General features: G+C 35.0%; 1 protein-coding gene across 3 annotated transcripts in view; it reads left to right on the top strand.

The window, feature by feature from the left end:
* Positions 1–249: 249 nt before the first annotated feature.
* Positions 250–13,766, top strand: part of PDE1A (phosphodiesterase 1A) — a 243,374-nt gene continuing 229,857 nt past the window's right edge. For all 3 annotated transcript variants that reach the window (XM_047871055.1, XM_047871057.1, XM_047871058.1), the window contains exon 1: positions 250–687. In XM_047871055.1, the coding sequence (XP_047727011.1) occupies positions 635–687 (53 nt within the window). In that variant the 5' untranslated portion in view covers positions 250–634. The remainder of the gene's footprint in view (positions 688–13,766) is intronic.

Consider the following 13,766-nt stretch of genomic DNA (forward strand, 5'->3'; position numbering starts at 1 on the left):
CACACTTCAAAGTGTGAATAAAAGCAATATTGTAAAATAATTATAATCGTTTGAAGCAGAGCCAGTCACACAGTCTGAGCCCATCTTCCTTCATTAATTTGTATACAGTTCTTATTTTAACAGAACAAACTTCCAGAGGGTACTCACATGGGACTGCTGAACCAGCTGTACAACTTTTATTTTGAAGAAAAAAGTTGAGCCTCAGATCAGGCAGTTTTAAAGACAGGGAGGGACTTAGCTTTCCAGAGATTGACCAGCATGTGGAAGGACTGCTCTCTTGGCTGCACTAACTCAGGGCGCTCCTACCTGGGTGCCACTAGAGTAGGAAGTTGTCTGTTTGTTTCCTTCTGTTCCCGAGGGTCCTGTGTGCTTCTCCTGCCTGTATCAACGTGACTGTCGGTGGTTTTTGCACACCCTGCTCTGTGGGGGAGTGCCCCAACGTGCCTGTCTTATGTGGCCTCTATGGACACACTGCTCAGCTGGCAGAGAGCAGGGAAGTTTTCTCCCAGCACCCAAAAAGAGAAAGAGGAAACTACTTTTTCCTTCTGGGCTCCTTGCAGCAGAATAGACTTCTACATTGCCTCCCTGGATTTCTGGAGTGGTTTCCAGGAAGAAGTTAAACTTTTACCTTTAAATGGATGACCATGTCACAATCAGGAAGAAACATCTCCAAAGACCCATCTTTAGGTAAGTAATGCTACACCCCAGTTGGCTCAAGGGTTGTCAGGAAAAATAATTTCTCTTCTTCATCCTTAACTTGGGAATTCTGGCACTAAGTTACAGCAAAGCAGTACAGTGTGTCTAACGTTTAACTTCATGCATACCCAAGGAGTCCTTTTATTTTCTATTTTCTGAAACTCTGTGCACAAACTGTTATCAACTCCTCAAAATTTATTTAAAAAACATATTAGCTATTCAAGCGCATGAATGACATAGCACTGGAAAAACTTCTACAACATTATGCAATCCCTTGCTATTTCTAATGGTTGCACAGCCCTCTAAGTTGGAAATACTGTGCTTGGTTATTTCAACTAATTGCACTCAGAGATAGTGTTTTAGTGCAGCAAATGCTATACCTTTTTGCAGTAACGTGGGAAGACAAATTTGAACTTGATGGCTACTATACTAAAGTGTACATTTTACCCCTAGTTCAGGAGTGTCTTTCTGCAGTTTAGGAAACAATAGGGCAACAGGAAAAATTTTATACTGTGGTGAAATTTGTGGGCAGAAAATATGTAGATACAGTGTAACAGATTGAGCTAAGGTTTTATTTTGGGGGGAGACTCACTCTCTAGAGAGCAGCAATTTCTTCACTGACTTCTTAACCCTTGATTCTTTAGTTATTTATTATGTACTTTAGAATTCAGAATTAGGAATTTAAAAAAAATAAAGAAGATAGAAATTCATTTCTGCCTCTGAAGACAGAAGATTTTAAAAAAGAAGTTAATTATTTATCAATGTTGTACTTCCTCCAAAATAATATCCTAACCAGAGCAGAGATACTACATGTTAGTAAAACTAAATGTTAAAATCAAGTTACAGTCACTGGTTGTTGATCTAGAATTAATTACATGATAATAGAAATTTATGGATGGAATTCCTGGCATTCTGTGATTGTCACATAATGCGTAAGAGTGGGCCTTAAGGCACATATTTTATGCATTTATTAAAGCATTATTATAGTATTATTAGTAGCAACAGTATACTTTTGTAAAGCTTAAAAAATGCCAGCTCAAATCTCTTTTACAGCCTTCTCTTGAAGATAAATGATATTTGAATATGTATGTGTGGATTTAATATAATCTATGTCTACACAAATATACATTTGTGCATTGTATGCACTGATGGCAATAAGTCACCAAAAATCCAAACTGACCCTCAGAATTTGAATCCACCTGCCGTATTTTCTGAAAAAAAATCTCTCAGTGTTATGTAATTAATAACTATTTTCTCCCAAGTGCATGTGTGACTTCAAAAGATCTGACAGTAGTATGGATAATTCCAAACTCAACTCTACTGAGGCACCATTAAAAGAAGGCACCTGCAGAAATTCAGGAAGGCAAGATTATGTTGGATAAAGTCAAATCCACTTAGCCAGTATCTTTAGTATGTTACCCCGTCAGGAAGCTGTTGCGATTGAAGCAGGTGGTACTTCACCACTGGTTATGGCGAACCCATATCCCCTCGTGCTGAATTCTGTGCTTAGGTGCCACTCACAGGAGAATGGCAACTCATCTGTGCTTCTGTTCTTTTTCATATAAAGATGTTGAGATTCTTTACCCGAATAATTAGAATACAGTTTGCTAAATTCAAATGATTGCTTCATGATCCTGGTGACTTAGAAGAGAAAACATAGCTGCCAGAGAGGACCTCCTTTCACTCAGTCAACTGTTTCAATAAGTGCAGAAATGGTTGCTGACTGAAAACAGGGTAAGGCCAGATGTCAGGCCGGAATTGATTGGTCAATTGGCACACTGACAGCTGGCTTTGCTTTTCTCAGGATATGATTGTCATGAGGGAAACGGGAGGTGGAGAGTACCTTAATAAAGCATTCAAATGACTAGATATAATTCCCCAGAGAAATTTGTGGGATATTCTTCAGTAAAACACAGCATTGGCTTTCTGATAGCGAGTTGTACTTTTGAGCAAGTTAGGAAGTGGTTTAAGATTGTTTTTGGCATTTGATGTCCTTATCCCATGCCCCACTTCATTTTCCCTGTTGGCCTCGTTTCTCAGGTCCCTTGTCTCCTTGGGCTATTACTGAACCGTCCACCTCTCACATTGAGACATCTTTCTCAAGTCTGCTTTTTTGGTCAGATCCATGTACTAGACCTTTCCTTCTCAATATGTACTTCTTTGTACCCTACTTCCTAAGGAATTTGCATACTGGTTCTCAGTCCACTTGGTAAGCAAATTAGTGCTTACCTTTTATATGTGCTAGACTCTTTTATATGTGTTAGTTATAAGTTTAACAGAAATTTTGTGAAAATAATATTTTGACTTTATAAACACTTCATTTAGAATTTTAGTTATTAAAGGAGATCAGTCTGGGATTTTTTGGGGAAATATCTGACATATTGACACCATTCAAAATTTTATATACAGACTACTTTCTTCTTCAGTTGAACCCACAGCTTTTTTGTTTGCTTGTTTGTTTTGAGAAAGAGAGACAGTGCGAGTGGGGGAAAGGCAGAGAAAGAGGGAGAGAGAGAGAATCCCAAGTAGGCTCCACACTAACAGTGTGGGCTTAAACCCAGGAACTGTGAGATCATGATCTGAGCTGAAGTCAGATGCTTAACTCACTAAGCCACCCAGGCACCCCAGAATCCACAGCCTTAATTCAATTCACCTGACCTTCTCTGATTGATTATAAGTGTCTAGATCTGGCTGACTGCACTGGGAAGGTCAGACATGATAACGAAACACAAATTGTGACTGCCTTCACATGACATGTCATCTAGCATACACCTAGGTAACTATGGCACAGGCAGATGATGGGTGCCAAAAAGGAGGTGACAATGTCCTGAAAAATTATAATAAGACAGCTTTCAATGATGACTAATTCTGACACCTTAGTGAATTGATAGAGAATAGCAATATTTTATTTTTTAATTTAATTTTTGAGACTGAATGAACATGAATTTTTAATTAACATAATCTCCCTAAATTTCAGACAGGAAAAGTCATCCAAATGTAAAAAAGTTAGTTGAGAGGTGTCAGAGCAGATGATAGGTGTTGAAATTCCATGGCTGGATATGTTACTGGGGAGACTGAGAGAAATCTTACATATTATTTAGATTTTGCCTCTAAGAATGTGTCTCCTGCAATGGTGATTCTGCTGAATCGTCTCACCTAGTTAAGTTAGCAAATCTATGTTTTAAAAGTATTTTGTGGAAATTTTAGATATATATTTTCACACCAGGTCTGTGAGGCAAGGAACAAAGGAAAAGTTTATTTTATGGCCAAGGTGGGTTTATGGGATCTCTTTTATGCATATCATGTGGAACTTGGGATCAGTGAGACTGACCACTCAGCCCTGAGAATATATAAATGGTGCATCTCAAACACACTTTGTGGTTCTGCCTGTAGACGTTCCTGTAGCTCAGAAACTGTACAGAAAAGTAATGATTCTTCCTTTCCTCAAGAGAAATTCTTTAGATTTTATCATTTTCCAGGAAGGAACTACTATCACAGAATGTATATTAATGTCTTCTAAATATGCATCACAAAGTTTGTTCCTTAGTACTTAGCAAATAAAATTATACAGAACCTTAAAATCCAAGATGTGAATAAACACTTGACATTAAAGGCATCCCACAGAGAAAGAAACATTGTATTAAACTTTAAAAAACCCCTTTTTCTGTGTTACCACTGAGTTTTATCTCTGGTAATAATAATTTATTTCTTTATATAAATAGATTAGTCAATTTCTAATATATTTCAAATCAATTACCTTTATATAACTCCAGCAAAACAGTTGCTGAAGATTCTTCCATCTTATTGCATATTCGTATTGCTTAGTGAACTTTCTATATTCTCATGGGATAAATAAACATTTAACGTTTATATCAAGAAAAATCTGTTTCTCCTAATAAAATTGCATCAGTGAGAACATTTCTTATATGAATCCATTACCATGAAGTCTAAGTCTGGGTTTTTGTTATTATCATCTCCTACTCGATTTGATATTTTATTTTATCAAATTCTATTATATGTGTATTGTTTTCCATTTATTGCTTCAAATTTTTTCTTAAAGTAGGTAGGCAAAAAATGAATTAAACAAATAAATTGAATTGAAACTTTTCTTACATGTTAAGCCTTATTTAGTATTCTTTGAAACTAACAACCTATTGAACTGCTTCAGTGTTCAAAATGGATGCTATTTTTGTGGTGACTTTCCATTAGAAGTAGCACCAAAATGCCACAAACAAAATATGCAAATAATTGTTCATCAGCCCTAGATTTGAGAACTGGTCTATGCATCCAGTATCTGAGACATTAAAGTGCAAGTCAGATTTCTGCCAGGGTCTGAGACTAATGAAAATTGTGTTGAGATCTTCACAGCATTTAGAACATGCTGTTTCTTCTCTTTATGCCTTTTCAAAATTCTTATTTTTACAAGTATCTGTTAGCAGAGGAATTCTGAGTGTGCTTTTGGCAGGCATATTCTCTTCACATAGCGATGGAGAAAGCAGAAAGATGAAATAAGAAAGGCCAGGAAAAGAAAGACAGATCCTAATGTTCTTTGTGGACCTAATGGGGATGGTTAGTACCTATTGATATATCTGATTTCTAATTTCAAGGTTGTGATCTATGCTTTATAGAGGAATAGCATAAAATATCTGTTACATATTTAAAATGCTACACCTTTTGGAGTGTAATCATTTTTATGTTTCCACTTTTTTTTTGAGAAAGAATGTGTGAGAGTGCGCACATGAGTGGGGGAGGGGCAGAAGAGAGGGAGAGAGGATCTCAAACAGGCTGCACACCCAGCATGGAGCCAGAGGCCAGGCTCCATCTCACCCCCTGAGGTCATGACCTGAGCCGAAATCAAGAGTCAGATGCTTAACCAACTGAGCCACCGAAGCACCTCTATTTCCATGTTTAAGTTCAGTGCATGAACATCAGTGTTACTGCAAAACCAGAAGTTGCTAATACGCAAGGGATACACTGCATTTCAGATTTTTACATGTTGACATGGCAGAATACCTGACTGACTGCAGATTTACGGTAGTTTTCTAGGTAAAATGTTTGGATAGTATTAAGTTATTCAGACATTGTGAACCCATTCCCCTCGGTGTTTTGGGAACAACAAAAAACCTGAACAGATATAAAATATCAAAGCACTCTAAAATTTAAAGTAATTGTCATACATTGTTGGACATTGGGATTTTTTTCTCATTAATATTTAAGTATTTATAATATTCTGTAATTTAATCCTCTTTTTAACACCTTCCTCTCACCAGAAACACATACTTTAGACAGGAATATATTTAGTACAAGTCATCAGAGTGAAAATAATTACATAGAATAAAACTAAGTATGAGCTGATGAAGTAGTATAATATGTTAAATACCTTTTTTATGGAATGAATTTCCTCAAAGGAAGAAGTTCTATGTAAATCAAATCCAAAATATAATAAAATTCTGTATTTATGAAAATGTTTTAACATTTTTTGGCTCTAAAATAAAGGTGATTATGAATTTGTTTATTAAAAAAAGAGAAAAAGATGAATTTACCCTCATGGTTACATAGTTACATGTTGGAAATTTAGTTTAATGGCTTTTCTTTTAAATGATGATTTTTATGTGACAGTTAATTGATAGAAAAAAATAATTATGTTTAAGTTATTCTCCCCTTGCTATGAAAGGAAAAATAGTTCTGGAAAATAGACATAGTGAAGTGAATTTACCATTTATGACACTATCAGGCACAACATTAGTTAATAGAAGAACAGTTATATTTTATAATAGACATGTTTATTAAAAATTAGTTTTTTATTGTTTACATCAGGATGTTATTGCTGCTGGTTAAAGGTCATTGCATGACTTATAAGGCAAGGAGCAGACACAAGTTGATCTTTAAAATGGACTGACTACAAAGATAAAGCAAAACAACAAACAAATATGAGTGTAAGACATACGGTAATGTTTATCATGCAAGTTATCAGACATAACTCTGCCTTTTCTTTTTTTTCGGTTGTGATAACAATAACTCTAATTTTTAAGTGGTCATCACCAGTAGATAAACCATAATTTGTTATACATTTTAAAGTCAGGCAATAAGTAATTTACTCCTGCTGGTATTACTTCCTCCATGATCAACACAAATTTGAGCTACCTCCAATAAACTTACCATCACCAGCAACAGCAGCAGCGGCAATAGCAGTAGCTATTAATGTTAATATTAAGAGCTGCTGTTTATTAAAATTTTAGTGTATTTATTTATTTATTTATTTATTTATTTATTTATTTTAATGTTTATTTATTTATGAGAGAGAGAGAGAGAGACAGAGTGCAAGCAGGGGAGGGGCAGAGAGAGAGAGGAAGACACAGAATCCGAAGCAGGCTCCAGGCTCAGAGCTGTCAGCACAGAGCCCAACAGGAGGCTTGAACCCACTAACTGTGAGATCACGACCTGAACCAAAGTTGGACACTTAACCAACTGAGCCATCCAGGTGCCCCTAGTGTATTTTTAATAAAGTTTACAGGTATATAATCTTCAGAGCAATTCCTTAAAGAAGTAGTAAATCCACAATTTATAATTTGGGTGTGGATCCAGGAACAGAGAATAGATTAAAACACAACAAAGTTTCTCTCTCTCAGGAACTACACAAATTTTGTTTGCTAACCTAGGGAAGTTTGGTGATAGTTGTGTTTATCTTAGACATTGTGTTCATGATTTAGAAATAGCTTTTCAAAGATTTGTAATGCTTGAAATAAGAAAATAAAGGTTATGCAGGTTAAATGATATACTAGATAATTTAATGGTTTTGGAAAATTTTATATTTGGAATAACCAGTCTATTACCTATAGTGTTTAGGTTAAAAGCAATGAAAAATCATAGTAATAAGATTAAGGTGACCTATAGGATTATCAAAATTGAATAAGTTAAAGAGGTCTGCAGTATTTATAAACCCAGTCTCTTCAGTTCTGTGACTGGACATGACATAATTGTGATAGTTAGTTCTCATGGGAAAGCTTCCGTTTATTTATGTATTTGATTAAGGTCACTTGGCCATGAGCTCTGCTTGAGGAAAATCCAACATTTCCTGAACCAGAAATGCTGGAAGTGAATGCAGCAAGTCACAGTGCATTTGAAGAAGCAGATGATAAAACTTTGAGATTTGTCATCTTCATAACATCCCCAAACTGCTCCATTAAAGCCATATTTTTTTGTTATGGACAAACACTAATTCTGAGATAAGTTGGTAACCATTTGTAGTCACTCCAGCCTTTAGCATCATAGGATATTATTTTTAGGAGAGTTGTTTGTTAAGACAGGTATTAAAATACTATGTATTTATTAACCTGTTGTTTACAGGCATTGAAAGTCAAGGGCTTTTATTATGAAAATCACCACTTCAGCTTTAAAAATATTAATATTTAATTTGACATTTTCAAGGATCAAAGAGCTTGGAACAAATTGTTTGGAGACCAAGTAATGAAAAACAGCATGTCAGTATCTTTAATGTACAAATGTGGCAATTTTTGAGTCCTAATTGAGGAAGGAAAGGAAAATCCTACTAGGTCAAAGTCATTTTTAAGTTATATAATTCAATCAAAATTTGGATGAAAGTAGAGAAATGTGACAATCTGGGACCACCTGTTTGTTAGATATCTCCTCTAATGAAGATTCCAAATGGTTATAGCTATTCCAGTGATGATATTTTTGTGGATCAACATGAAAGAGAAAAAAGAGACTCTTGCAAATTTCTGTGCGCACTAATTATGCATATGCTGCTCAGTTCAGCTGCACCTAATTTTTTCTAACTCAGAGATACCATGTCATTTTATCTGGATTTCTTTTACTGCACATATCGCTTCATCCCTATTATAATTACTTGAGTAAGGAGCTCAACCCTCCTAAAAAAAAACCTGTAAGATTTCTGAGGCTGTAATTAATATTGAATTCATCTTTGTATTTCCCATAAATTTTGGTGGAATGTGTGTGACAAATAAGCACTTGCATAGGCTTCAAGAAGAGACTAAGTCAGTATTGTGAATGTATGAAATAGGAGGTGTTGGGAACTATGGTAGATAGGAAATGAAAACATTTAGTTTCACATTTTTAAAAACAGTGAGTCTAAACAAAATCCAGCTACAGATTGCTAACTGGTGACCCTTGAAATGAATGAATGATAGAATTAATAATTTGTTTAGTTAGGTCTACATAATGGGGATTGCTCCATTTTCAGGGTGAATGATGGCCAGTAAGTCTTGGCTGAAAATTCTGGCAGCCATATCCAAGAGGATTGCTATAAGGATGGGTAGCTTGTTTCTTGTTTGTAATACTCATTGAGAATGAGAAAACCAATATACTCTACAAGGCACTATAATATACAGATTATAGAATCTGTATATAATTTTATAGCATTCAAGGAAAAAATGAAGAAACAAACTTGTTGAATGAATAAAATGCGTTCGTGTTAGCCCCAACTTGAATTATTCCAGAATCAGCAAATTCAGTGCCTGTAGCCCATTCCACCTTTGAACAACCATAACTTGTTAGAAAGTACTTTCTTAAATGGGAATCTGTCTTTTGGTCAATATAAACTTTTTTTCTCTCTTAGTAGAACTGGACCAAGAAAGATCCAAACTCTTTCACAGGACAGTCTTTCAAATGCTGAAGACATTTGTATCAGTGATTGCTATTTATAAATCTTCCTAAAGCATAGGGGCTTAAAATGACATGAGTCTGTAGATCAGCTGAGTGGTTCTGTGATCTCGATGGGCTTTCTTCTGCATCTGTAGCCAGATCATAGGTTTGCTGTGAACTGGCTGACTGAGGAGTTACATGACTTGGGTTACATGACTTGAATTTCCTTCATGTATCTCACATATCTTCCTAGCAGACTAGCCTGGATATTTTTTTCGTAGTAACAACAGGAAGCTATGGAGGAAACAGAATTCAGTGAGTCTGAATTGAGTCAGTTGTTCTGTCCCATTGTAAAAGTCAAAAAGTCACAGGGCCAAACCCAGAGTTGGTGTGGGAGAATATTAGTAAAAAGACGCATATATAATTGAGTCAATTAATGCAATTAATGCTCTCTGAAAATTCTTGTGTTTTTTTCTGATTCTTCTTTCCTTTATTCCATCCATAGTCAATCTTCATTCAGACAGTTGAAATGACAGCATATAATTTGAATTTTTATTTCATGTTGTTGAAGTTATCTGAGGATGGAAATATATATTATATATATATATTATATATATATTATATATATAATAAAATATAATTATATATAATATATATATAATAAATAATAAAATAAAAAAAATATATATAATAAAACAGTGAAGTTCTATTGACTCTCATGTGGTTGATGGGTCAAATATTTTTCACCTGACATCAGAGTTATAGTGTGCCTGAAATTCCTGGTTAAAAAAAGTTTTAAAAAGTTAAACCTTAGGAAAGTTTCACTAATTGCTTAAAATATGAGCTATTATGCCCATGATGATGGCCCATATTTTCTCAGTTTCTTTTGGAGAATTAATTTTTACCAAGTGTCATGCTAACAGGCTTGAGACAATTAGTTATTTTAATACAAACTGAATATAATTAATTATATAATTTTGGGCAATCAATTCCAATTCCACGAAAACCATGACCTGGAATGGAGGGCTTGTAAATACTAAAATAAAATAATGCTTCCTTTTGCATTTGGACCATATTTGGTATTCATAATGCATATTCTCATCCATAATGCATATTCTCTAGGAACTTACGATTATTGTCTCTTAAAAATTATTTATTATTTGTACTATAAAATCATGATATTATTTTCCATTACTGAACCCTTCCAAATACCACTATAATGAGTAAATGCTTTCATAAAAGCCAAATTACATAATTCCTTTTTTAAATCAGTGATTCACAAAACGGATCTGTTTGTTATTGACATTAGAATTGCAGCTTACAAAACAAAAACAAAACAAGCTTCTGAAACCTTAACTCAGATATTCTGCTTTAGTAGGTCTGGGACTAGAAAGCTTTGATATATGTGTTTCCACATGCTCTCCCATTTATGTTGATTCATAGCTAGATATGGGAGCCCCTTTCCTTAGTGATACAATTTACCTGAATAGGAATGGAGGAATAGAGTAGTTTGGACAACATTTTGATAATTTTAGCATCATTATTGAAAATATAAGCCAAATTAGAACTTCTAGTTTTCATTAAAAAATGTTTATGGGTACAGGAGACCTATGAAAATGAAGGGGGTTATATTTCTCCTTTAAAAAACTTAAACCCTTTTTTAGAATCTACATAGGTTTATAAAGTACAGAGATAAACTACCATGAACTCCAAACCAATGGTTTTCAGCATTGCCTGTATCTTACAATCACTGGGGAATTTAAAAAAAAATCCCAATGCCCAGGTTGTATCTCAGACTTATTATATCAAAATCAGTGGGTGAGACCCAGGGATCAGTGTTTTTTATAATTCTTTAGATACCTTGAATGTACTGCCAAGTTTGAGAACTGCTGTCCCAAGGAGAAGCACATATGAAGTACTGAGACAGAGCGGGAGAAACATTTGATGATAAACATTGAAGGTTTGTATGATTTTGACAGGAAAGTGGAAGAAGAGAAGGATATTAATAAGGTGGTGTAGCTTGAGCAAAGCCAGGAGATTACAAAAGTTCATGAAGTGTTTGGGAGAATTTGGGGCATAAGGAGAACTCCTGATTAGCTAGCAGAGAGTTGAGGATGTGTGGCTTCAAGTGGTTAGCACTAGTGAGTCAAGGGCCATACTGCAGTCATTTTGTGAATATGTGCTGTCACCCATCTGGTTTGTTGTTAAAACTGACAAATCTGATGAATTGAACTCCTAAACTCCTGAGCTCAAGGAAGACCATTCCCCTGAGATACTCCAAACAGAAGCATAAAATAAGTTTGGGAAATACTGCCTGTCATACTCATTCTCCTGTTAGAAATTTACAAGTCATATTAGATATTTTTTTGCAGTAAAACTGAAGTTTTCTTGGCCCAATATTTCCCCAATTTATTCTATTTCTATATAATGCTTATTAATATCTACAGAAATTAGTGTTCCAAGGTACACATTTCAGTTTCTCTAAATTTTCCCCAAATATGTCTCCTTTATTTTTCTGAGATTCACTTTACTTTAGTTTTTTTTCGTCCTTTACTTCTTTTATTTTTGTTATCTGGAAGATAGTCTGACCCTAAGAAACTTATCTATAGTTAATATTTTTCATCTACTCTTAGAGAAACTGGGCAAACAAAGTTGCCTGGTTGAGAGAATAGTTAATGTTCTATTACATAACTGCAATGGTGTGAGTTTAAAAAAAGGAAGAAGAAATATTTTGAAAAGATTGAGAAATGATGAACAATATCATGTTATTGAAACAGCTGAGGGTAAATTAAGAAATAACAGATGGGAGTTATCTGTGGATTATCACACCCAGGTATCATGTACACACAAGTTTGGCAGCATTTTACCTAGCTCTGGTGCCTTTTTCTTCATTTCATCCCAAAGAGATTTCTTTTTAAAGCATTGCTTTTAAATTCACACTTAGTGAAAGCAGATGATTCAAAATCTGCAAATAATACCATTTTGAATAATGATGGCTTATGCTTATGTAGAATCCCATAAAAAGAGTTTTGGAAAACATTTTTTTATATCTTTTATACTAGATGTTCACACAATATTCTTATGAAGTAGAAAGAAAACTATATAGATCTCCATTTCATAGATGTTTTTAAAGCTCAAGGGGTCAAAACCAGCCAGAAGGAGACACATTGAAGAGTACTGATAATAAGAACATACAGATTGGGGTGCCTGGGTGGCTCAGTCGGTTAAACGTCCGACTTCGGCTCAGGTCATGATCTCATGGTCCGTGAGTTCGAGCCCCACGTCGGGCTCTGTGCTGACAGCTCAGAGCCTGGAGCCTGCTTCAGATTCTGTGTCTCCCTCTCTCTCTGACCCTCCCCCATTCCTGCTCTGTCTCTCTCTGTCTCAAAAATAAATAAACATTAAAAAAATTAAAAAAAAAAGAACGAACAGATTGAGTGTGGCTCGCCATTACAGATTGCATCTTTATAAAAGATAGTGTTAGGACATCTTAATGTGTATGCCAGACTGGCCATACTATCCTTCCTTGAGGTATAATCCATTCTCACTAACCAAGGAGATGATTTGAATCACCCTAAAAGTTACTTTGAGCTACTCAGAATTATTTCAGAGTTGTCATATTCATGAAAATTTTCTCTTCCAGAGGTTGAGCAAAAAAACAAAAACAAAACCAAAACAAACAACAACAACAACACAACCAACCAACCAAACAAACAAAAACAATGAGCAAGCATACATTATCAAGTGTTCTCTGGGTCATATGATTTACTGTGATGACCATACAAACACCAACATAGATTTGACATGTCATATATGAGGCACTTATTAGGAATTTTAGGACATAAAATACTGTCTCCAGAAGGAGTAAAGAAAAGAGGAGGGAAAAGAAAGATAAAGTTCAGGCACTTGTTCTGAAAGTGTTTCTATACAGAAGAGATTTGTTGCTACCATAATATAAACAGCATTTTCTTAGGCAGTAGAAAGACCCTTTTAGGTGTTGAAGGGTGTGGCTTTTAGGTTGTGCAAGACTAGAACTAGATTTCATTATGACTTTGTTATGATTTCATTAATAGACATGAATAAAATATAATTTCACAGTAGTCATCCTATCTTTCTTTTTAGGCTTTGCTTTCTGTAAATTTCCTAATACTCAAAATGCTTGAATATTACTGTTCAGATGGTATTCCATTTTATTTATTTTTTTATAAAAATTTTTTAGAATTTTTATTTATTTTTGAAAGAGAGAGAAACAGAGCATGAGTGGGGGAAGACCAGAGGGAGAGGGAGACACAGAATGCGAAGCAGTCTCCAGGATCTGAGCTGTCAGCACAGAGCCCTATGTGGGGCTTGAACTCACAAACTGTAAGATCATGACCTGAGCTGAAGTCGGACACTCAACCGACTGAGCCACCCAGGTGTCCTCAGATGGTTTTTCATTTTAATGTACT

This window comes from Prionailurus viverrinus, chromosome C1 (assembly GCF_022837055.1).
Source record: "Prionailurus viverrinus isolate Anna chromosome C1, UM_Priviv_1.0, whole genome shotgun sequence".
In the NCBI taxonomy this organism is placed as follows: Eukaryota; Metazoa; Chordata; class Mammalia; order Carnivora; family Felidae; genus Prionailurus; species Prionailurus viverrinus.